The sequence below is a fragment of the Callorhinus ursinus genome, unplaced genomic scaffold (genome assembly GCF_003265705.2).
Source record: "Callorhinus ursinus isolate GAN/ISIS: 27379988/994484 unplaced genomic scaffold, GSC_fseal_2.0 scaffold22, whole genome shotgun sequence".
Taxonomy (NCBI): Eukaryota; Metazoa; Chordata; class Mammalia; order Carnivora; family Otariidae; genus Callorhinus; species Callorhinus ursinus.
The window spans coordinates 6,205,111-6,231,964 of record NW_027397084.1 but is presented as its reverse complement, the minus strand read 5'-3'; the positions used below and the strand labels follow the sequence as shown (position 1 = coordinate 6,231,964).

At 39.7% G+C, this 26,854-nt stretch overlaps 1 protein-coding gene and 1 non-coding gene across 2 annotated transcripts; one reads left to right on the top strand and one right to left on the bottom strand.

Moving 5' to 3' along the window:
* Positions 1-421: 421 nt before the first annotated feature.
* On the bottom strand, positions 422-26,854 carry OPN5 (opsin 5). The gene is made up of 6 exons (XM_025890403.1): positions 26,725-26,854; positions 22,722-22,841; positions 18,925-19,095; positions 15,025-15,359; positions 3,643-3,884; positions 422-485 (listed from the first exon to the last, which is right to left on the bottom strand). Exons 1-6 carry the CDS (start codon positions 26,852-26,854, stop codon positions 422-424), a joined length of 1,062 nt encoding a protein of 353 aa, XP_025746188.1.
* LOC112838077 (U6 spliceosomal RNA) lies at positions 4,955-5,061 on the top strand. The gene has a single exon (XR_003211878.1). It is a non-coding gene; the product is annotated as a U6 spliceosomal RNA (small nuclear RNA).

Sequence of the window (26,854 nt, the reverse complement as noted above, 5' to 3'; positions counted from 1 at the left end):
CCCAACATTCACCCACCCACTTGAATGGACCCCAAAACTGCCATCCTGGCCCTACATTAAGAGATAATAATGATGATGTAATGAAATGAAATAACATCCTAATAAATAAAATAAGGAAACATTTTTCTTTGTATCACAGACTTAATACTTTGGGGCACGACAATTAGGTTTTAAAATATAATAAAAAGAAAATTCCCGGGAGGCTCATCCTAGTAATATTCCTTAAATGGTATCCTATAATCTAATTTCCATTTGGCCATTGGAATTTCCCAGCAAATCCTGGCTGAAGGGAAAAGAGGGAAAGTGTACAAAATATAAAAATATAATATAAAGAGAAAAGTGTAGTCACAATCAAACATCAACAGCAGTGAAGAGGCAAACATGTGAATAATTATGTCCATGAGTGATGCTGTGTCCATCTTCATACCTCTTGATGGATTTCCAGCACAGCAGAAGACTTCCTGACTGTGGTTACAGTGTGCAGCCTAAACACAGGAGAAGGAAAACGTAACTTAACATATATACACACACATACACATATTGTGTATGTATATCATAGCAGGCATGTCTACCAAGAAGATTATGAGCACAAGACTTGAATTAGAAGAGAAGGAAAATAATTCACTTTAAAACATTCAAAGTCAAGAAATCCCTTGAGTGGAGCTTTCCAAAAACAAGCCACTTATTCATGGCACATTTCCTATGCCCCAGTGAGTTTCCCATCCTCAGAACAAAATTCATTGCCTCCCTATTGACCTACCAGTCAGTTGGCTCTGTGACTTACCTACAAAGAGTGTTCTTTGGAAAGACAGCATTCAAACTAAGGTAGTCAGGAGAGGTTTATTAGAATGTCAATGCCAGAATTTAGGGCTTTGTTTTCTGTTCTGTATCTTTACTAAAATACTAGGAGTGTAAAATGCCTCGATCCTTCACTATGTAGCCCCAGTATCATTTGATCATTTATATTGCATCTAAGATTGGACTAGCACCAGAAGTCTGGTTCCCCTGTCACTCAGTGGTCTCTGTGTAGGTTGGTGGGAGAGGCCTCTGACTACATGAGCTGCACTCCTAATGTTTTTCTTTCCCAGGCTCTGGTTCACTGGCTTTCAACAACAGCTGGGTACAAGAACCATCTGGGAGAATGAACCAATGAAACAAACTAATGAAGCTTGGGCCCAATCCAGACCAACTGAAGCCAAATCTCTGCAAGTGGGGTCTAGGCAGCAGTTTTTCAAAGTTCCCTACTTGACTCTAATCCACAGCCAGAGTGGAGAAGCGCTGGTTATGAAATACGGGAGACTACATCTGGATACCCAGATCTGATGAATAATAGCATTTCAAGATGGGCTCTTGGCCATATTTTTCTCTGTAGTTCATCAGGTTTTACCAAAATCTCAGGGGACTCAATTTAGGGGGGGAAAATGAGTTAACTTTTAATGAACTGTAAAAATTACTCAAAATTTATTTCCACAATCTCATATTCAACACATTAGCTTTTTTATTTGAATTCAGAATATTTCCCAAGAGGGTCTCCCATTATAAGCAAATTCATTTCAGAGCTCAGAAGAGGAAAAAACAAGGATATCAATTAATCTAGTTTAATTTGATTGAATTGTTCTAGTAGTGCATTAACCACTCTGGACTAGCTTCAGACCACTTCACCTCATTCTATCAGCCTTAATATTACCCACTTTCTTAGCTCCTTAATAATAACAAAGATAAAAAACAGAAAAAGTGTTTTTTGCTTCCTTGGAAAGTTCTTCTCTGAAACAGAGCCTTCCAAAAATCAGCAACTCATCACACTTCTTTAGTATTCCAAACTTGAAAACCCAAGGACTCCTTCCTGCTTCAGCACTTACCGCCTGCCTGCTTTTTCCACTGAGAGCTTCGAGACTCTGGAGTAAGAAAAGAGCATTTGTCTTCCTCCAGCAAAGCAGTTGTTGTATTTCATAGAAATGGCTAATGGAAGCAGGTGAACTGAACTGATTCTTGCCTGGCTGGCTTCTCCAAAGGTCTGTGGCCCCAAGTCACTGCCTTCCTCATAAATTTCTCTCTTTTCATTATTGAGCATTGAATATTTATGTGCTGCTCACACTTAAAAGCAAATGTACAGAACACAGAATCAGTCCAAGGCAAAATTACAAGGTAGGTGAAATTTGCCTTCAGCCATTCCCATCAAATTCCCATCATCTCTTTCAGAGGAAGAAATGCCCATTATTTTCTCCCACAACTGCTCTATTAAAAATACTCTCTCTAACCTGCATTCATAATAAAGTATTAATAGTTGATAAGGGCAAAGTGTTATTACTGCCAAAGTAGATGCATTTTAGCATTTGAATTTATTCAATTCAACAGAAAAGGCATTAACCACCAACAATGTGAAAGAAAAAACCCACTAACACTTGTTACCTAGCCCTCTCCAAACACGCATTTGGTGTAATTCTTACAGTTTCAAAAGATGGATGTTGCAATCAGCTCAGCTCAATTCTAGGCTCATTTTCCCAAAGATATGGAAAAATCAACCAAACACTCGTCTTTTACCTCCAAATTGTGTATTTCTTCCCCTGTACCACAACAACGACAATACTACTTTTTCTTAGTGCCTTTTCATTTTATTTTTTTTCATTTGATCCTATACCTACATGGTGAGGAACCTAAAGGTCAAAAGATATGTCACTTGCTCAAGCATAGTAAAAGAACAAGATAAAGACCCACATCTTCTCCTAGCTAGTTCTACCTTTTTTTCTCTTCTGTTTCCTACTTAATCAAGAAAAATAGTACCAAAAAATAACTAGACATCCAGTGAGTAAGAAGTAATAGAAATCAGAGAACCTGAACCTTCTCAACACCCCTCACTTCAGACCATGCTCTCAGGTGCCTGATCCACATTCCACTGCTAAGACTGGCCCTGAATGGACACAAAGCCCACACATCGTCCTCAACACTTTACTCACCCTGAGCCTTTAGGAAAAATGGTGCTGGATCCCCAAACTCACTTGTTCATTTTATAGCAGAAATAGTGTAGACTGTTTGGAAACCCAATAGACCTGAATTTAAATCTCTGCTCTGCTACTTCCTGGTTGTGTAAGCACAGGCAGCTCACTTAACCTTAACCTCACCTGCACCTCCATTTCCTTATCTGACAAAGAGAAGATATAATAGGGGGTCTTGTGAAAATAACATAAAGAACATGTCAGAGAGTAAAAATGTCACCTCCCTTCTCTCCTTGCCTGCCCAAATCCTATACTTGTAACTAATGGTAGAAACATCCCAAACAGGAGAATCTTTTCTGTTGAGAGAAACTAATTTTGGACCAATGCCATGTGGAACCATACTCTTGGAGTAAAATGGATTTGGTCCCATATAAGGAAGAGTGAGAAATAGTGGCCGCTCAAATGGACATGGCTTCCTATCTTAGTTGCTCTACAATCAGAAATGGGATTACTTTTCTCATTATCTACCCATGACATCCAACCCAACATATCTGATGACTTGATTTCAGGAATTTTGACGAACAGAAAATCCTCTTTAGACTACTCCTAAGTGATGAGCTCTAACCCTAAGAAGACAGCATAGCAGAGTGGCTTGAACCCCACGGGATTTTGAAATAGTAGCATTCATTTCTGGCTTCTGAAATTTTACCTGAAGTCTTCCAATGATTTCTTCTTAGTTGCTTTCAAACCACCAGTTTGGCAACAGGCAAATTTGTAATCAATGACCTGGTAAATGATGGGGTTGTACATTGCTGCTGATTTTGCAAGTAGGGTTGGCACCACAGAGAGTTGTATGGGGATGGAGTCTGGCCTTCCAAAAGCTGACCACACAGAGACCACTGCATAAGGAATCCAGGCAATCAGGAAGCCAGCACAAATCAGCATTGCTACCTGATGAGGGAAAGCAATAGAACAGAGTCAAGACACCTGGTGGAAATTAAGGGGGGGAGGAGAAGCAGTAGCTCATTTACACCCAAGAAAGTCTATTATTTGTCCATTTACCTTGCCTGTAGGAGGCATTTCCTATGTGGACTTCAGAGATGTTCAGCCAGAAGAAGTTATTACAAAGACTTATCCCATTTACCACATTCTATCCATTCTTCACTCCAGAATTTGAATGTACCAAAAGACCCAAAGTTTAACCCTATAAAAGCTGTCAGATTTTACATTGGGTAGGAAATGATGCTAAGAAGACATCCATGCTCCTGAAATTTCCAGACTTCTCAACCCACATTGATGGAAAATATGTTCCATCATATCTGGAACTAGATGGAAAACATGTTCACCTTGAGGAAATTTTAAATCACTCTTATTTGCCTCTGCCCTTTTTGGAAATTTTGAATCTTTTTCTGCCCTTTTTGGAAATTTTAATATGAATCTTCTTCAGAGATTTCTGTTAAGTGTTACTTCTTTTGGCTCATTTTCTCAAGTGTGACACAGTGGCATAAAGCAAGACTTTTCCAGAAAGCACTTTTCTCTCTCACAAAATTATAATTACCTTAGGAGCCTCTTAACTTCCAGATCAAAGAATAATTAGAAAGAGGGTTTTAAACACCCTCACTGGTTTCTTACCATCTGCAACCCAGTCCCTCTACTAATGTAGCCCTAATTAATGCCCTGTAACTACATACCTGACCCTATAAATCATCTCACTTGAATTCAACAACCCCTTTTTACCAAGTGCTTGGTGCCAGACACAATGCCAAGTGCTGTTGGGGACACCAGTACACCTTAGTGCCTGGCTGTAGCCCTCTGGAATACAAACAACTACAGTACAAGGAAGAATAGGAATTAAGTACCAGCAGAGGAGGACCAAATTACATGGTACGGGGCAAATTCAGAACGGTTTCATGAGGGACATGCCATATAACTTGCATGTTGGCAAGTTGAAATAAAGGAATGGTAGTAAGATCAGCATGAGCAAAGGCACAGGTACGTGAGATTTGCATAGAAACTAGCAAGTACTTGCTTCAGCAGGACATACACTAAAATTGGAATCATACAGCGAAGATTAGCATGGCCCCTGTGCAAGGATGACATGCAAATTTGTAAAGCGCTCCATATTTTGGGGGAAAAAAAGAGAAACTAGTAAGCAATTTACTTTGGCATACAAGATGAGGCTAGAAAGAAAGATAATATCCATGTATTCAGGGTTTTGTGTAACTTATGACCGGGCTGCCCTTAATTCCATATGCTTTGAAGCCCTAGTAGGTTTCTGAGCAGGAGACTTAATGAGAACCGTGTTGAGGAAGATTTACCTGTAAAATGAAATGGCACAGGAAGAAATTGGAGGTAGAAAAACCATTGTTTATTCATTCAATCAACAAGCATTATTGAGCATCTCCTATATGTTTTGTGTCAAGGATAAAGCAATGAACAAAGCAGACACAATCCCTGGCCACATAGAATTTCCACTTTTAACAGGTTTGTTTAGGCAACAGTCTAAACAAGAAATGAAAGTGCTGTTCCTTTGAGTACTGACACTGGCAACTGAAGCCCAAGCTTTGGCGTTTATTTTTTTATTTTTTTTAAAGATTTTATTTATTTATTTGACAGAGAGAGACAGTGAGAGCAGGAACACAAGCAGGGGGAGTGGGAGAGGGAGAAGCAGGCTTCCCGCTGAGCAAGGAGCCCGATGTGGGACTCCATCCCAGGACCCTGGGATCATGACCTGAGCCAAAGGCAGACGCTTAACGACGGAGCCACCCAGGCGCCCGGTGTTTATTTTAAACATGAGCTATTTCAGGTCCTAGTTAAGAGAGAGTGTACTAACTTCGAAGTATCTTTATACTATTACCTACTGTTTTTCTGTGAAATAAATAATGAAACGATATTCAAATTAGCACTCTGGGTAGTGGACATCTGCTTTTGCAAATCTACTATACGTCTTTCATTTCCTCATAAACTTTAGCATCGCCAGCATCCCTTCTACCCCTAGGCTGTTGTATGGAGCTGGCATCACATGACCCAAGCCTGACCAGAGGAGGCATGCCCCTAGCTACAAGAGCAAGAACAGGGATGGGCACATGACTAGAAAGAGCATCATCTGACCCATCTTTATGATTTTATAAGGAATTTGTAGGAAAAAGGGAGCTTCCTTTGATCTCTGAGTTCCCCAAAACCCAGGAAAGATGAAAAGATGGAGCTATCTGAGGCAGGCACCACATCCTCTTTCCCCATCCTCTTATTTAAGAAGGAAAAAAAGCAGTGTTCCCAACGTGAGAGTCATGACATGCTAGTATAGAGAATCAAGGATGAGGAATGTGACACAAAATGTTTTATTAATAACAGAGCAACAATATTTATGCATGCTTTTTTTTAGAAGTCCAAGTGGCTAAATTCTTTTATAACAAAGTCATTTCTATGCATGTGCATTTCAATATGCTTCCATGAGAACAGAGCTATTGTATGCAGGGAACGATCCATAGCCCTATTTGACCTGCGGAACAGCCTGTCAGTAGGGTGTTTATCCTGAGAACCCCACATTTGTGGGCTGTGTCAGCTAGAAGCCTGGAAAATCCACCATGTGTCTCAGGTTATAAAATTCCACCTAAGAAACTCAAGGCTCATCTCTACATATTAACTGCAGCTGAGACACACCTCAGTTATATCCATTTCACTCCATTTTACAAATAGAGTCTAAATCTCAAAGAGTTGAATGAAGTGAGCCCACACCTCCTTCGAGTCCTGATGCCCTGTGTCAGGGTCCTGCAGCCTTACTTTAAGGTCCTGAGCCAAAATTCTTACCTGTGCTTAACAGTTATCAACCAGACCCAGATCACACATGCACTCCTCCCTCTCGCTTGCTTGCTTGCTTGCTTTTTTCCCACCTGTCTGCAGAGGGTTACCCAGGAGAAATTGCATTTCATTTGGTCTATGAGACTTTTGTTTGTAAATGGAATGGATGCCTCAAGGCTCAAAGTGAGGGTCTTTTTTCTAAATCCCCAAATAAACAATAACTGATAAATAAAACTTGCTTTAGCAGATGTCTGGGAACTTAACATAGCTCCATCCTTTCTCTTTGGTGACTCATCTGATGATTTCACAGTATCTCAAAAGCTGTTTTCTGTGTTGCTGCCAAAGTCATTGACAAAAAATAGATTAGCACTTAGTCCATAATATTTTCTACATTTTACGTATTTTCTCCTTTTATGAGAGTGTGCAATGGGGAGAGAAAGGACTTCAAACATTTGCATTATGTTATCCTTTTTAAAAGGACATCAGAGAATTAACCATGCTGTGGTTTTTAAACACATGGCGAATGAATCGTTGTGGTTTTTCTGATCAGGATAAAACTAAGTGCCTTAAATTGAATGACTAGAAATCAAGTTTAGAGCAGAAAGAGGGATAAAAGCCTAGATCTGAAAGCACTGCAGAATATTACTTTTTGTATTTGAAGTGAATACCAAGTCAACATGAGACCCATTTATTTTTTACGATCTTCTCCTGTTAAAATATACTCCACAAAACATTAAAACATTAAATATTAAAGGCATTTTAAGATAAACTCCATAAAAGTTACAAAACTTGCATGTTACACTCATTTTCCCAGTGTTTTCTACTCAAAGTGGAACATGTTTAACATCAGTCTGTTATTTCCTCATTTCTGAGTGTGTCCCAATTTTCATTTTCCAAAATTTCTATTCCAAATATCCTTAAACCAGTTCTAGCACAGACACCTGTACCTGTCAGCTTTTTTCTAAGTTGTTTATTTTTTAATTTATTCACTTGTGTCACTGCCTTTTGGTTTACTGGAAAAACAGTAAAACTTCAGTTCTTAAATTAGGCAAATTTTGTGGGAGGAAATTCACAGAATATGTGCTTGGCTTCTACAAAGGAATCACACATCTGCAACCCAGTTCACTTTAAATATATCTTGCTGCAGAGGACTAAAAGATATCTGTACGTTCCAGCTACAATTCAAGTTGGCATTAAGTGTCACATAGGCAATATTGTCCATAATTGATCAATTGATCAATTAAAGCAGTAATAGAACAATGAGATTGAAAGTAAATTCTCCAAATTATATAAGGCTCTGTCTTTGGGCCCAATTCATCTGAACCATTCCAGCAGATATGATTTCCAAGAAGCAAAGTCCTGCCCTCTCTCCGTGCAATAGTGCAAACATCATGGTTAGAGATACTCGGGTTTGGATTCCAACTGTGGTTCAACTCCAATGACCAGTGTGAGTGAGACAGAACACCTGATTCTCTAAGAGTTGGCATTTCAGTTCCTTGCACCAGGCTCCTTTGCTCAGATACGAGTAGGGCTTCAGCCAACGTTTGATGCTGTGTGCTACCTTGAATAATGAAATGGGTGAGAAGAGGACATGGAATTGATGTAGAAGTGAAGTTTACAAGGAGAGCCAGAAAGATGGAACAAATTCCCTACCAATAACAAGATTGACCACATCGCAGAACCAGCTAGACTACTGAAATCAAGGATATTGCAGTGGCTGGGGTGAGACCAGGTCACAAGAAGCAAGATCACTACATGTGTGCATTGAGTAAATGGCAGGGGAGTGTACCATTGACCAGAACATATGGATAGTAAGATTTGGTTTTCCTATCTTGAGTCTAGCTGGCAAGCACATGGATTTGCTCCCAACTAATCAAAAAAATAAAAGAGAGAGAGAGAGAGAGAGAGATGAAAAGATGGTAATGCAAGAGTAAAGGCCAGTTAGGAGGCCACCTCCCGCCATATGCAGGCAGTCTGCTGTTGAGTGACACTACCAATGGCAAAGAGGAAAAGGGTCAACTTAGCAACCGTGACCTACTTTCGTTGGCCCTCAGTTCCTGGTACGTATAAAAATAAGGGTGATATTTAGCTTTCACACCATCTTGGAAGAAATAAAGTCATTCGACAACTCTAAGCATATCTAATTTGAGTTTCTTCCTTCCATTTTATCAATAGAATGACAACTAAGGCCAACTGTCCCAGACCCTTCATCATGCACTTAGAAAGAAAAGAATTCTGAGAGCTTTGCTGTTTCTACCATTATGTGAGCCCTGGGGGTGAGCCAAGTAGAAAATATTAATTTATACTTGAAAAAAAAAAAAAGACCTAGAAAAGGGAGGGGTCTGCACTTCCCCACTGCAATTTTCTCAAATCTTAAAATACCACTCTTCTATAAACAAGCAAAAGCTGTGATTGAAAGGAGAGGATGTAAATTAGTTTGTGTCACTCTGTACATCTGTGTTGCAGGGTTTGGGTCTAAAACTGAACAGAGCATTCCCCAATGAGGCAGCGGCTGGCTTTAAGAACAGGAAATACAAATCTCTAAGTATCTGGCTCAACAGAATAAGGGAGACTTCACTGTTCATTATAGATGAACCAAGCCCTTAGGGTATGGAAAGTGCTACTTGGTGGGGAAATGTACTCAGGTGGAGAGACCAGGTGGTTTTAGCAGTAAGAGCTATTGCTGTCAATCCAACCAATCTAGCGATTTTTATACAACTGAGAGTTTTAGAAGGTAACTTAGACAGCATTTAGTTCCCCTGCCCCACCTCCTTTCACAGATGAGAAAACCAAGGCCCAGCAAGGAGAAGTGGTTTGTCCAAGGTGAATCTGTCAAGATTCTGGGTCCAAGAAATGGACTTCGGCCAAGTGGGACAAGAAAAGGAATGGATTGGTTAGGACAGAGCATCATTGGGAACACCGAGCCGACAGAAATGACACCCAAACTGATGGCCCGAACCAGCTCTAATGCAGCGCTGCTACTGCTGCAGCCATGCCCGGGGGAGACATCTCCCTGCCTCTCTGCTGGTATCACTGGCCCCTGAGACAGACTGGCTGGAGCCTAGGGTCATAGTCATACTCCATCTGCAGGGGAAACTTGGAAAGTCAATGACTGGTCCTTCTGTATCTTTTTTTTTTTTTTTATGTTATGTTAATCTTCTGTATCTTTTAAATTAGGAGTCAGTCTTTGCTTAGACATGTGGCTCCTCCCCTCCACAACCCAAGACTCAAAATGTTGGAAATTCCTCAACACAGAAATTCCAAACCCAGACATGGGTTCAGCCACTGGCAGCTGAAATAAATAACAAATGTCAGCTATGTGAGACTCCCAGCGGGCTCGTGGCAAAACTGGGATTGACCCCAACTTGAAATTCTTTCCTTCAACAAATATATATTTTATATGTACTTATTTATATACATGTATTTATATTTAACTTATATTAATAGAATATAATTAATTATACATTATATTATTTATATCACATTATATTATAATGTTTAATGTATCATGTTTGAGACATTGTGCTATGTCCTAGGGACACAAAATGAACAAAATGATATGGTTGTCACTCCACAAGCCTTACTGACTAATGCTAAAGCCAGACATTGGGCAATAATCACAAAAATAAGTATGTAATTATAAATTAATTATAAATTATGACCTGCTCTAAGAAGAATATGTAAAGACAGCATTGCCCCATGGTAATAGGAAGATCTGAATTCAGTTTGGGGAATGCTTTTCTGGGAAGTGACAATTAAGCTAAGAACACTTATGAGGAACCAGAGGAAATGAATTAATTAGTTTAAAAAATAAAAAAGCAATGCAGTTCAGCTTTCCCACAAACTGCCCTTAGAGTCCTCCCAGGCGGTTCTCTGAATATGAACCTTCAATGATAAATAAACTGGATGAGCAATCAAAAAGAGGAATCATGTGAGGAAAGCAGAGATTTACATTTATAATTTTTAAAAAGACTTCACGATCAATGTAAAATAACAAAGCAAAACAAAATGCCTGTCAGTTATAAAAGGGACAGAGGAACTCAAGCCAGGGATCAAGGGACCACTTAACACTCATCAGGGTAATTAGATTAACTTAATTTATTCAATTATGTATTCATTATGGCAATCTTGATTAAGCATCTAGTAGGAACCAGACAGTGAGGCTCGGTAGCAAACAGGATGTGTAACACTTGAGCTCACCTACCTACTACTTGTAAAGAAGGACAAGCATGTGGCTCAATAAAGTGAATGTGTCAAGTGCTCTGATGTCTTATTGCAGAGGGACTTAAACTAGCCAGGGGTGATCAAGAAGGCTTTCTGGTGGAAATAAAGGAAATTAGGAGAAATCTAGATGCCCAGAGGATCTAGACACTACTTATAGACCTGGAACTCATAGATAATCTATCTGTGCTAAATGAATAAGTATTAAGTACTAATCCATACAGCATAATAATATTTGGGAAAATTAGTCTATGCTTCTGGCATTTTCTTCCTGGGACTCCACCACTCCCCCTTATTAAAGCAGAAGCAAGAGTGTTCACTGCACTGTGTGAAGATTTTTTCAAGCAGAAATACCCAAAGAAGTAAACCGTTCATTTCTCAGCTTATGAGTTTTAAAATAGAAATTTAAATCTTACAGGAGAGAAAATACTTGAGAGAAAGGGGTTTTGAGTATACAAAAAATGACGCTGAGTACCCACAGCCAGAAACTTGAAGGACCAGAGGCATTAATCTTACTAAATGGGAACAATTTTAGAGGGATGCACATGATTACAAGTTTCCCACCCAAGAGTGGGTAAGTGTCTACAGCTCGAAGGTGAGGGAGGACCTCAGAGGAGCCGGTAACTGTCCTTGAGAAACTGTCCTGATGCTACTCCACAGAGCTGAGCACAAGGGGCCAAGGATGGTGTTGGGGGAGCAAGAGACCCTTAACGCATCTGAGGATCTCAGAGCCAAAAATTGTGCCTTGCTTCGCAGGGTCCCAGCCAAGCTCACAACATGCACATGATGAATTGCAGTCAAAGGACAGGGAAGTAGCTGGAATTGCTGATGAACTTGAAGAGGGCTTCCAGTTGGAACAAAAAGGATGTAAAGTGACCCATGACAACTGATGATTGAGACCAGAAAGAAACTTAAATATCTCAGCAATACCAGAGGCAATAACTGACAACAATTAGACCAGGAGCCCCCACCCCTGACACCATGGAATTATAAAAGCCTCCCTAGAATTTATATATAGCCCTGGGAAGACAAGGAACACCCCCCAGTTCAACTGAATTTATCTTGATTGTTTAATATTAAGTTTGTTTTACAAAGTCATATGCAGGCAAATGAAAATGAGATGATACAGAGTCATAGAAATATAAAGAGAGTTTTTGTTTGCTTGTTTGTTTTTATTTCTGGGGCTTTTTTTGCATACCTCTATTGGCAATCTGTCAAGTTTCAGCCTGGTACAAAAGTCTAGCAAAACCATCATTCTTAAAAAATTAATTCAAGAGAAACTACAAAGCAGAGAGATATTTGTAGGTGGGATGTCAATTTTCAGGTGGATAAGACCAGACTGGCAAAATGCAGGCCCACATAATAACCCAGCCGGAAATCATTAGAGTACGCAGAAAAGTAAATGATTTTGATCCCAGAATCCAAGAAGGTGGACTTTAAGTAATAAGCTTTTAGACAAGGCTCTTCTAAAAGATCAGAAGCACCAAGTGAATAAGCAAACCACCAATCCTGAGAGGTAGTTGAATGGAGAAAAATCTTCCTAAGACTATGAAAAGGTCCAGTGTGAGGTTGTTTTTACTTATTTTTACTCAGTAGAAAAAAAAATCAAGAAATTAAATGGTAATTGAAAACATTTTAAATTTAGCAGAGAAGATACCAAAATAGGAAAGTTGTGTTTATCAATGTGCGTTGAATTTTGATTTGTTTTTTGCGTAAGTGTTAATAATTAGAAGCATTTTATATTCAGGTTATTTTAATATAAGTTTTATATATACCAAAGAGGTACAGATATATTGTATAATATATAACATATATTATGCCATATAGACATTATATATAATATAATGTCATTTAGTATATGTCAGAAGAAGATATGTAAAAAATAAAATCATACATATGGATGCCTATGCTTTTCATTTAACATCTCTTTGGGCTGGGTGAGCCTGGTTATTTGATCTATACTGGTCCAGTCCAGGTCAAGAAGACTGATAAGCACAAACCAAATTAAATGGTGTGTGCCAAGTTTCACCTTGCACGCATAATGAGCTTCAGAATCACTCACTAAACAAATTGCCCACCATCCAGAATACACAAAGAACCAGATGCTAGGGTATTTATAAAAGCTAGCTGTGGGTTGAGTTAGGCAATTCAACTAAAAGGAGAGCATATGATGAATAACACACTCAGAGAAACTGGAGAAGGACCTCACAGGAATGAGGATCTGGACTCGCTAATCAAGACCATCAAAATGTCTTGAGGCCAACACCATTGGAGGGTAGCAAGAAGAGAGAGGAAGTCATATGACATCTCAGCAGCTTTCTGGTATGCCAAACTGCAGGACCACAAGGTAAACTCGAATTGATCTACCAGTGTGATGGACATCACATCATTTCCTTGAACATACTTCCATAAAGTATTGAGAAGGAAAATTTTTATTATTATTGCATTCACCTTGTTCTTAAAACAGTACTTGGTTCTGAGTAAGGTTTGGATTAAACATAATCCAAATTTAACTTGGATTCATTTATTTGGATTAATATTTTTTTTAAAAGTCACTTTTAAGAGCTAAAAGGAGAGCTGGAAATGAACTTAAATCATGACCTTGAATTTTATGGAAATATTTTTTTCTATTTTACAGCCAGTGATAAGATAAAAAGCATATTATGATTCCTGATCTTGTATTTTTGTCCAGGTAGAACTGCTCTATTATTAGATTATGAGTATAGATTTAGAGTAATGAAAACTTCCTTGGATCTTTCTTTTACTCAGCATATGGAGTTTAGGAAGTAAAGGTCAACTGGAACCATTAAGACTCTCTAGCTCACACTGTACAATCAAGAGATCCTTGTACCATCTCAGAACATCTGTAATGTGAAAAGAGGAATATTACCAGAACAAAGGCCCTGACTTACTACAAGTGAGCACAGGTCTGAAGGGAAATGTTACTATAGGTCTGAGACAAGTGGTCTCCAAATTAGGCTGTGAGGACACGTGAAGTTGGGATATCAATAATATGATTGATTGATACCAGAAGGAATGGTTAGAGCTTCAATCCACATTTATTTTTTTATCTTTAAAAGTAAAATAGAAATTAGGGCATAATAATGTTAATATACAGTTTGATGGTATTAGCTGCATGTCATTTATATTGAGGTATGTGCTGGAAAATATTTTGTTCAATATAAGGGTAAGACAGGACAAAAGTGGGAAGACCATTGCCTTATACTTTCCCAGAATTCCTAAAAGTTACAGGAGAATGAAGGAACTACAGTTTCCTTAACACCTTCTATGCACCAAATGACAGAATAACATGTTTTATCTCATCAAATCTCCAGCACAATCCAAGGAGATATTACCATTCCTGTTGCACAAGTGAGAAAATAGAGATTCAAAGAAGTTCAGTATCTAGCTCTGGATCACAAACTTGGCAAGTGTTGGTGATGGAATAAGAACCCTAGTCTATTCTCAAATTGTGTGTTTCTTTCCTCACATTACAGTATCTAAGGAGCCATCAGCTCTGAAACTAGCATTTACCAAGGGACTTGACCCTGCAGAAACTGCTCTTGTATTAAGATAAATTTCCTATAGGATAGTAGATGCGGTAAGCTCTTACTCTGTAAATAATGTGAGGTGGCAGAATGTCCCTAATCATGCCCACCAAAGTCGATACAAAACAGTATAAATACTGTGAGGCATTTTATGATGCATAAAAGTTATTATTATTATGACTTAAATAATTTTTGAGAACCAAGAATATCTTATTCAATAGAGAGAATAAGCTCCAAGTAGAGCCACGGTACAAATTTAGTAAATATTAGAAGTGTGTGTGTGGGGGGGGGGGGGGGGGTGTGGGTGTGTGTGGGTGTGTGGGTGTGTGTGTAAATGAGAGAGACAGAGACAGAAACAGGGAAAAGAAATACTACAAAGGTTTAGATAAATAATAGCACATTTCAAAAGTACATAAAGAATAGAGATTCTAAAATTCTCCCAGACCCCAACATTCCCTGTCCTCTTTGCCCTATGACATTTTAATTGATTAGAAAACCCCTCTGTAAATTATTACTATAGTTACCTTGGTCAGTTTCATTTCCAGCACATGGCTGCTATGTATCCGACTGTCGAAATGAGCTACTTCTTTAGAGGAGGACTTAACCTTGGCAATGATCTTCACATAGGAGAACACGATCACAGCCGTTGGGAGTAAGAGGCAGAAGAAGAGGATGTTCAGGATGAAAATCTGGCCACCCATGGAGGCCTGGGCCAGCCACCAGTCCAGCGTGCACGAGGTTCCGAAGGGCTCAGGAGCGTAGTCCCCCAGACCTACCAAGGGCATGGTGGTCCAGAAGGAAGCATAAGCCCAGATGACTGCCAGGCAGATGTAGGCGTGCTTTCTTTTCAGCCAAACCCCTGGAGGTAGAAGAAAAGCATTACCAGGATGTAATCTGCCCTACACCCAAATACCTCCCCTCGATATGTCAAATTCCACATCCAAAGAGTTATTCCATTGGATTCTGGGAGAAGTGGTCAGATAACTGAATTCTGAGGGAGAGTGGAGTGAAGGGAGAAAAGTTCCAGAGCGTGGGCCTTTTTCCAAGCGAATAAAATCAGAAGTGCTTTCACAGGGAAGGTTTCCATAGGCACGCAGGAGCCTCAGGAGGGGTAAGTGATAAAAGCTGAGGAAAGGGGACAGTAGGAAGATGAGAGGATGCCAAAGACAATGAAGGAAGGATCTTAAGAAAGCATCCAGAATGACCTTTGAGATCCTATCCAATACGGGGCCAGCTGGTAGAAGAGAAGGACCAAGCCCCCAAAAGCATGTATTACTGGTTCATCCAAGGTAGACTCCTTTGGGGAAAGTGAGAATACATTGCTAGTGCCTTTCAATACCCTTCTCCATAAAAGCTTTCACGTCTCTTATCTCATTCATTCATCTTCCTAAGCGCTCATCAGTGGGGGTCGGTGGGCCACAACCATGACTGCGTGCTGAGACGGTAAAGTAGCTGACCCTGCTTCATGGGAGCAGGTTTTGAATCTTCAAACGTGACAAACCCAGCAGTCATGCTCACACAGCCAGAGCAAGAAGGGTAGAGAATCTAGGTAAGTTGCATCATGTTCTGCAAAAGTAATTCTGTGAAAACACTTTCAGGAAAACAAAAAATGAGCTCTAGGTTTTTCAGAACTAGTTTCCATTGACCAAAAGAGATCTCCAAGAAGAACTGGTGTAGTCATCTAAGAAAAGCCATAGAGCACTAGTGATCCCTTTCCGCAGTTCACCATAACCACCAAAGACAGGGCAGCCTGATCTAGTGCTGCAGCCTCCTCGTGAAATTACCTCCACACACCACTCATCACCTCAAAGAGAAAGGGCCAGAGAAGTAAATCCTTACTGCCTTGGTTTTGGAGTAGCAGAGAAGAAATAGCAGAACACAGTCAACAAAAGCCAAATGATCTCTTCAACACAGACTCAAGGCCTGCTTCTGCTCAGAGCCGTATGCAGTTTGGGAAGTCAGTAGGGCCTAATTCTTCTTGTTCTAGTGTTTGACCCTCTTCGTGTGCCCTTTCCAGATGCCCATGTTCTTAGCAGTAAAATGGAGGAAATAAGAATACATTGCTTACAGGTTTTGATAAGGGTTCGATGAAATAATGCAAGGCCTGATTTGCAAACTACAAAGGACTACTACATTAACACAAATTTTTACTCCTGTGTTTGTCTCAGTGCTAACAAGAAATGTAGATTGCATCTATACTCTGTTGTCTCTTTTTTTCTTCAAATACATGGCATTTTGTATCATAAAATTCAAATTTCTCAAGCCCAACCAGAGTGAGGTAACAATCATGTAGCCACAATATATGTCAGCTCCTGATTATCCATTATAATGGATAAAACATTGGCACGGATAATCACATATATTTAGGGGAATGTGCATACGCATACGTATAAGCATTTATGGTTAGGGTTACTTGGCGAGGTGTTGTATACTTACATTCGAGTATGGTGAAAGGCTGTCAAGTACAGGAGGGAGTAGATTAGTAGATTGGTTCTGTGTTGCTCCAGAAGTCAGAACTAGGACCAATGGGTGGAGGTTACTGGGAGGCAGTTTTGTCTCAATATAAGGAATAACATTGTAACAATGAGAGCAGACCAATCAGAGAATGGGCTGCCTTGTGCAGTAGTAAGCTCCCCGTCACTGGTCACTGGAATTATTCAAGAAGAGGCCAAGTGGCTGTCTGTCAGGGATGCCTTAAAACAGTTTATCACATTAATGGGAGAAAGGTCTCCATGTTCCCAAGCGGTCTTCTAATTCCAACATTTTAAGACATTGTGTAGAGGGTTTAATCATGAGTCAAATCAAATGGTGAAACCATTCTATTGAGGTTCAATCTTAAAAGAAGCTGGAAAAATATATACAGTTCCCATATGGAGTGATGCCCTGCAGTGATGCTGGGGGTGGGCAGTATCATCTCTTTAATGGATACCAAGCCTAAATTCAAGGAAATATTTAAAAAGCAGAGAAATCAAGGTATTCCTCATATATCCCCAGGAAGTTGAAATTCTGCCTTCTCATCTATAAAATCTGTAAGTATACTTATACTCTGCTTGATACAACCAAAACTAAGTTTCTAGAAAGTATAGGACTCTGAAGTCATCCAGAATATACATAATTGAATATTTTTATGTTATTGGAAATTCTGATTTAAGTTATTTCTATTGGAAGGGTTAAGCTGTTTAGAAAAAGAGATGCAAATTTAAAAAAAAAATGATTGCTAGTTCGTGAAGATGATGGTCCATGACCTTACCCTCCCCTGCATGGTCCCCTTGGAGTCTGGGACTATAAACTTTTAAAATATAAAGGAAAAGGGGCACCTGGGTGGCTCAGTCAACCGGTTAAGCATTGGCCTTCGGCTCAGGTCATGATCCCAGGGTCCTGGGATCGAGCCCCGAGTTTGGCTTCCTGCTCAATGGAGGGTCTGCTTCTCTCTCTCCCTCTTTCCCTCCCCCTGCTCCTACTCTGTCTCTCGCTCTCTCTCTCAAATAAATAAATGGAATCTTTTTAAAAAAAATGCTTTAAAATGTAAAGGAAAATTCTACCACATTGAGAGTATCAAGTCAACTTGATCCTTCCCACCTCAGGCTCCAGACCATCCTCCGTCTCCATGGTCACAACTGTTCTGATTGACAGATTAATAAACAGAGCAGCTTTTTCCAGAGGAAGCCAATACTATTCCCTGGTTGCACCTGGTTCTCAGTATTAAACGGAAGGGCCCAAATGCTTCTCTTTGGGATTCAATCAGTTCCCAGAACCCCAAGAAGCAAAAGTAATAAAAATTTATTTTTAACATGTTGAATGGTCTCATTATTAAAAAAAAAAAATCTTGAGCCTCTGAAAACTTTTTCATAGCTGGCTCTACCCTCATCAATGCTTCTAGTCACTCATCTTCCTACCTACAATACCACAAAAAGAGTGTTGAGTGATATTTCTGCGTGTGTCCTTTCTTGCCACACAGCTGCACAGCTTTCTAACTTGGATCTGGACTTTTTGGAATTCCCCATCTCTGAAATCACAGGGACCCTGAGGCCTAAAGGAGGATCAGAAACATCTTATAATTACACTTACCATGAGGGGAACCAGCTAAAATATCTCGGACCTAACATCCTTTCAATGCATTTTATTTCTTTGTTTGCATGGCAAAACACGGTAGAAGCTTACACAGATTATACAAGGAAATGATGTTTGCCAAAAGCACTGTAGCCAAACACCAGACATTCCTATAAAAGTGGTATTAAAAGAAATCTACATTGACACAGGTTCAAATCTTTAAACTTATGTTAGAACAAGATAGGCTCTAAATAGAGATACTCTTAGTCTCTTAGGTTATTAGTAATCTTTGTTCATTACCTATCGGTACAATATTTACAGTCTGACAATCCACTAGTTTTGACTATCAGGGAATGAGAAGCCTTCATACTTACCATACGATAAATAGCAGATTTTCAGATATCGATCCAGGCTGACAGCAGTCATGGTGATGAGACTTCCACAGCCAAAGAAAAATCCAGCCCATCCATACCAGCGGCAGCCAATCCAGCCAAACACCCAGCGGTGACAGAAGCAAGAGATGATCGTGAACGGTTTGCCTACAACTAGAGCGCCAAGCAATTTGTCAAGGGAAATGCCCTCCAGTTAAAGTTATCCACCTGCCTCAACTCACTCTTGAGTTATATTCTATTCAGACAAGAGATAGCTATTTTAGTTAATGTTAGGTTCAGTCTGTTTGCAACCAGACCCCGACTTCCGGGATTTAAACTATTCCTCAAAACAATAAAATAAGACAAAATCAGAAAGGGAGACAAACCACAGAGGCTCTTAATCATAGGAAACAAACTAAGGGTTGCTGTAGGGAAGGGAGGTGGGGGGATGTAGTAATGGGGTGATGGACATTAAGGAAGGCATGTGATATGATGAGCACTGGGTGTTACAAAAGACTGATGAATCACTGGCCTCTACCTCTGAAACCAATAATACATTATATGTCAATTAATTGAATTTAAATTTAAAAATATTAAATTGCAAAAAAATAAAAATAAGTAATAAATGATAAAAAATAAACTATTCCTCAGCCTCTGTTAGTGTTTTTGTGTTTTTTACTTTCTAGAAAGCATTGTTCTACTGTAATTTACACCTTGCACCCTTTGTAATCAGCTATTGTATTCAATCTTTGTCTTCTCGGAAGGGAACGTGCTGAAGAAGCTCTCCACGACCTATATGTGATCTCTCATCTATCTATCTATCTATCTATCTATCTATCTATCTATCCATCTATCTATCTATCATAAGGTTCCCTAAACTTATCACATTAGGAAAACCGAGTAACTGATACTCACAGGTGCCAGCCCTGCCCCCAGGTGTGTCCCTTCTTCAGTAGACAGAGGTACACCCAAGTTCCTGTTAGTGTAGTCAGTTAACACATATTTCTTAAATGCCATCTGTAAGTCAGACACACATCTCCTCTAGTTTGTCTGGTTGTCTAGGTAGCTAATTTCACACTCCATCTTGCTGGACTGTGCACCCCCCCATTAGGGCTTCCTAATCCCAGTGGTCTAGCCTGTCTGTCAGTGAGGAAACTGAGTGTAAAAGAACTGTTTCTTATTCATTATCTAATTACTCAGTGCCTCTTAGGTAACAATCACAGAGCAAGGTGATAGGGGACAAAGTGAAGGTCAAGACTGACAAATGTATTTAATAGTAGGGAGGGCAGATAAGAGAAATACACAATTTGTAATATAAGATCTGCTATGATGGAATGTTAGTCATTAGCGCTGAAAAGAAAAATGAAGCAAAAGGAGATAGATAGAAATTGTTGTTTTATATAAAAGGATCAGGGAAGACCTCTCTGAGGATGTGACATTTAGGGAGATGTCTAAATCACTGGTAGAGATCACAAGTAAATGTCTAGAGGGGAAATATTCTAAGCAGAGGAGACACGAACTCAAAGCTTGAGCTAAGTGTCAGCTGGGTGGGTGCTAAAGGCATCAAGAGACAAGTGAAAGTGACTTGGATGGAGTGAAATTAGTGTCCATTGTGGCTGGGACTATTTTCAGCTTCCTTCTGGAGTGGAGCCTTTGGTAAACCTTTGTAACGTCATCTAGAATGTGTCTCTCTTCTTCACTTAATAGTTCTGAACCTGGCTGCACACTAAAATCACTGGAGGAGCTGTTTTGTCCTGCTTTGTTTTGCTTGGTTTTATTTTACTTTAAATATCAATTTCTAGGACTCTAACCTCCAGAAAGTCTGATTTAATTTATCTGGAGCAAGCTCAGGCATCAATATATTTCAATATACTTTTTTTTGGCTCCCCAGGTGATTCTAATACATATACACAATTGAGAGCCACCGGTATGTAACCACAAATATTAGTTATATAGATGAAATACACCTGGTCTCTACTATACACTTCAAGGTGCTTATAATGGAATATAGTTGACCAAGGAAAAAAATAAAACAAACAAAAATGTTTAAGGTTTATTGGAGTAGAAAATGTATTTGAGATACTCAAAGTTGAAAAATGATCTGGGTTCATCTGCAAAAGCTATCACATGGAAGAAAATGCTTTCTTGCTGAATTACTCTGAAGACACAGGCAGAGTAATGAGGTGGTTTGTGCAATTCTAGAGCAGATTTGTTTGGTGGAAAGCATTTTCAGTGTTATCAGACCACTTAAGGACATTTTTATTCAAGCTTAGCCTAATTCAGCCTTAAATATGAACCTGGTATTATTCGCTGGTGAAGGATGTGGATGAAATGGTAGGTTTTATTCGAGCATTTTACGTTCAGTACCAGGGAGAGAGCCGTCTGGACTCAGGAGAGGAGGCCGGGGAAAGTTATCATTCATGTTGCGACACTGCCATCGTGTGGCTATTACTAAAATTGCAGCCATTGTGCAACCTTGCAAATTGCCTGGGGTTCTTTTCAGCTGTTTTCATCCCAGGAGGCCTGACACAATATGCTTCTCTTAATGTGCATGTGCACTTCTGATAAGAGCTCATGATATTTAAGCCTGTCCATACTGAGTAAAGCCTTCCCAAGTAACAAACACCATGCAGACTCTCAAGGGCAACACATCTGCTAGTGATAAACAGTGACTCTATAGGGAAAGGCTTACTTATTGAGCCTTGTTTTTGGAGATTGGCAGCAGCAGAAAAATCCACTTATGAAGGGAGAAACAAATATCAGAAAACATTTTAAAAAGGACGTTTAGATGGGGAACTGCTAAAAGGTTTCCAGTGGAAAGAGGAGTTGCTGTGTGCTGTCCACACTCAATTTCCCCAGTTCTAGTAACTTAAGACCATACTCCAAACAGCAGAATTTGGGATCCAAAGGTATGTTTGAGTGTAGCTAGGCAATCCTGGGACTTTATAGATGAAAGCAAAGGGAGGCTACTTATCCAAAATCATTTATATTTATAAAACTTAATTACAGTTAAAGAGAAATTTTATTCCAATTCCTCCTTGTCTGGGTTATCAGAGAAGCCAAAGAAGCAAGAAATAATCCAGTGGTTTCCAATTTTGACCTCATATTAACTTACCTGATAATACCAACTTTAAATATCATGATGCCCAGGTAACATTCTCAACCAATTCAATAGAAATTTCTGGGTATAAAACCCAGCGGTGAAGTTTTTTGCTTTTCTGTTGTTGTTTTGTTTTGTGTTTTTTAAGTTTCCCAAGTGGCTTTTTTGTGCATCCAATTCTGAGAACGACTGACCTGGAGGCTTCCTATGCTTGCAATCAGTCCCGAAGCCACACTTCAATGTACCAGCAGGTCAGCTCTCCCGTCTTCCTATACTCACCTCTCAGACTGTCTTTGCCCATCATTTAAGCTTCAAAACCGAGCCCCTTGGTGTTTATTTTAACAGAGTCCCGTATGGGTGGCAGGGGTGTAAAGGAGCTCAACACAGCGATCTGTAAGTTTCTGTCTTCTCAATCATTTAGCCAGTACACTTTGAGGTGTAACATTACAAGGTATCATGCATCATTCCAAATTGTCTCCTTAGCATCTAACGTGCTCAGCACACAGAAAGGACTCAACAAATGTTAAATGGATGAGCTCTTTAGCCTGACGACACTCCTTTGACTTACCACAACCTCTGTAAAGATGATTGGTGAAGGGAGGAGGTAAAGGAAGAGGTGGGGGAGGGGTGATCTCTGAGCCAGTGAGGACTTTAGAATGGGGCACAGCTCAAACCCCCAAAGAAGAAACGGTTGTGTTACCTGAAATGCCCAGATCACAGATTGCTAAATTGATAGTCATTATTTCCGCAGGTCTCAGCTTCTTCTTTCGTCTAGAAGACATATAAAGGACATACCCGTTTCCAAATGTGGACAGAATCCCTACAAGGAAAAATATAAATTCCCATTGTCAGCACTAGGATTTGGAGTTCACTCAGATATGAAACACTTCTCAATTTCAAAAATGGACACCATAGATTTAGAGGGTAGTGAGAGGACTCTAAATAAAAATCTCAATTAAGAAGATGAAGTAAAAAGCATGAGTTGCGAGTGACAGGTGAGGGATGGGTTGCCTCCAAAGGGATAGGAGTCAGGGATTATAAGGCTGAACTTACCCAGAAAAAGGAACTGCTAACTTCCCAGTGAAGTTCAGGAGGGGGTGGGAATCCCCATGGTCAGTTCTTGTACTGGCCCCCAGCATGGAGTATTTCCTCCGCCATTTTTACCGATTATTGGCTCTATAGAACTCCCTCCCTCTAAGAAGTAGGGTTAACCCCTTGGCTCTTGGTAAATTCTGAAGCTGAAGTGACCCCAACCAGACGAGGTGCTTTCACTATCACTGTGGACTGCTGAGGGAGCACCAGCATTCAGGAGAGGCAGAGGCCAGAGTGGGCTGGCATAACCCCCTGCAAGGAAAGGGTCATCTCCAGGAGACACATCCCAGGACTTTTTGCCTCCTGAGGACACATGGACGCTGGGTGTCTGCAGCTACTTCTGGACTAGGTATTAAGGGGAAGTAGGTGACAGTGGATAATATGAGCTCTCCCCTCCCACCAAAGGGAGAGAATGTGACCCTCAACCCACCAACCTGCCAAAAATGGTATAAATGTGTTCCCACTTTTTTATATCCTTTTATTAATGACTAGTTGGCTTTGGCATTACAATGATACTGTTCAAAAGTTCTTACAAACCCAGTTTAAATCCAAAAAGACCCAATCCCTACTGACTTTATTTAAGAAAAGAATACACCTACTTCCATAGCTTAACATGTAGAGTAGATTTCTTCAGGAATTCTTGCTTCATAGTGTAGCTGTGTATAAATGAGAATCTGGTACAGCTGCCTTTAGTAGTAAGGAATAAGGAGAGTATTAACAGGAGAAACCCAGATTTTTCTATTTTAATTTCTACTTCTCCACCACAATTCATTTTGGGGGCAAGGAAAGAAATGTGTGTTTCAGCTGATGGTATGAAACCACCAGGAACGAACTGCATTGTGCTCTTAGGAAATTATGAATCCCTGGAGTCAGAGCTGCCTAATGGTCTGTTAAAACCTCTTTAGCTTTCTTAAGACAGAAGAGGAAAAATAGACGAGATTACGGAGTTCTAGAGCAAACCAACTAAAATGAAACCTACAGCTCATTAAAGGAAACCAGCTATCAAGGCACACTGGGAAATTAATATGCATTGAAAGTAATATGGCTTGAAGAATTTTAAACAAATGCTTTCTACTTTGTATCCAAGAAGATTAAAAACAATAAGCATACATATGCAGTTGATACACAAAGCTCCTTTAAACACCCTTTGTCTTTCTACTTCTCTTTTGAGAATATTGGTTTTCTTATTTTTCCTTTCTTAAATTATCTTTACTAGTGTTTCATAAGGCTTTACCCAGTGCCCAAAGCAGTATCAAAAAATAGTCAACTCTCTATGAGCTGCATGTAGATGATTCCTATAGGCAATCTTATCCATAGGGGATTATCAAGAGAATGCAAACATTTTTGATGATAGTTAAGGAAAACAAGATTAAGAAGCTAAAGGCTAAAGGCAGGGGTGGGGGTGGGGAGGGACATTTTTTGATTATCAAATCCTGAATCTTTCTAGGAATACAAAATGATGAAATCTCAAATATAGACTGTTAATAAACCAAGTATCTATAATAAAAGAGTTGAAGGGTGGAAATGGGTCTCTAATTTATTTCTCCTCTATTCCAAATTCAGATTTATCTTTTCATCTTCCAGTTTTCCCTAAGACTTCCAGGATTTAACAAAACTCACTGAGAACATCATTTCACTCTGGTTCCTTAAAAAGATATCTGAGCATATGCCCATACCTATCCTAGGAGGGGTAAAAACCAGACATAGCACCAAGTCCAAGACTGGGTCTAGATGAGTCCAAATCCCTCCAAATGACCCTGGCCTCATCCTGAATGACTGTTCTGGAACATGTCTTTGGCTCCACCCCTAGCTCCCTGAGTCACCTGATGTTCCCTTTGTTTGGGGACTCCTTTTGGACCTATTTTTCTAGCTTCACCTCAGCATGCCCATTTGAGTCTGCCTGTGTATTTTCCTTCCATCCCCCCATACAACAAGGGAGAAATTTTCCTGATTCCCCCACCCACCCAGCCTCATTGCCTCTCTTCCTGAGATCTTCCATACCAGGGTGGGAAATGGACTGTGATCCCTCTCCCTCTTTTGTTTATCTGGAGTGCTATTTTTTAACTCAATTCTTGCAATTGGTTGAGACAAATTCAATTTTTAAGATGTCAATTTCTCCGCCTTTTCTGATAATTGAAAGGACTTATGTTAAATGAAAATGTATTGTGGGTTTTACTACCAGGTAGTCCCTGTGCAGAAAGAGACTTTGCCCATTTCGTTCACTGTTGTATTCCCAGAAACTTAAACAGTGGCATGGAAGGAGCACTCAATATATACTTGTGTTTGGAAGGACATGAGGGTCCATTTATAGAAATAGAATTTAAATGAGTGTGGTAATTGCTAATCATAAAGCCAAGGACCCAGGGAATCCCTTTGCAGTGGAATTTCTGATTCAATCTCACCAATTCCTTTTGCCTCAAGCACTGACCATAGAGGTGTCGCCAGACTTTTCTAATGATTTTTGCTAATTTCAGGAGGTTAAACGAAATTCTTAGCCCATAATAAATAGATGAGAGAGAGGGAAGGAGGGAGAGAGAAAAGGAGAAAGAAAGAGAGGGAGAGAGGGAGAGAGAGAAAGCTTGACCCAAATCTGAAAAGATTAAAGGCAGACACACCTAAAGACATAACCCACCTGTGCACTGGTGACCCAAATTTAAAACAACAGTTTTAAATTTAAGAAGTTTTGTGGTCGAATTCTAATTGCCTAGACTAATGCTGTCCAATAGAAATACAATGTAAACCAGAAATGTGAGCCATATGTATTTCAGTTTTTTTCTGGTAGCCACATTAAACAAAGTATCTAACCTTGTATAGGCAAAATGTTATGGGTTTGACGTGTAGTCAAATTGTTTTAATTAGTCATGAACTGTTTGACATCATTTTCGCTAGTGCTAAGTCTTCAGTGTCTCGCGTATATTCACACTACAGCACATCTTTTGGACAAGTCACTGTTCAAGTGCTCAGCAGCCACACGTGGGCCACGGCATTGGATAGCATAGTCTGGAAGCAGGTGCACCATGTTTTGGATGATGCACAAACTTTTTGACCCTGGGCTGACTCCCATTTTATTACCAATACATTTTTTCAACTCTCACCAAACTCACTTAGTGATGCCATCATAGAGCAACTCTACTTTAGGTGCAGCAAACTTAGTGTGTCCATTGTGACCACAGCCCGGGGACTGTTTCCTCATTTGTGACAAGAGGAGGCTGAACTAGGTGATTTCTAAGGTCCGTTCTGAGCCTATCATCTTATGATTATATCAAAAGCATTTTTTTAAGTAAAAGCACTCTATTTAAATAAGATATCATTATCATTAATTTTGTTATTCAGAAGACAAACCTAGTCCTAAAGCAACCAAAATAGTCTCAAGATAGATGATTTCGTTGTAAAACTTCTTTAACTATCGAGGGAATAATAAAGATAACCGAGTCATTTCTATGAAACATTCACTGAACCCCACAATGCGGCCCCCGTCTTCTACCTTCCTCCCACTCTCCACCTCCAGTCAAAATATCTGTGTCAGTTTGTGAATCCTTGAGCAAAATCAATATATTAGCCTCTGAATTTTCTAGATGCAGTCTTTATACAGAAAAATAAAGGAAACTTACCAATTATTGTTAAGTAAAAGCCAGCCACTAGATCCGCTTCCCAGGAAAGTTTGGAAGCAAAGGGGTCCCCTTCTTGAAGGTACTGTGGCAGGTGCTCATCCTGGGGCAGGGCAGTGTGGTTTAGCGCCAT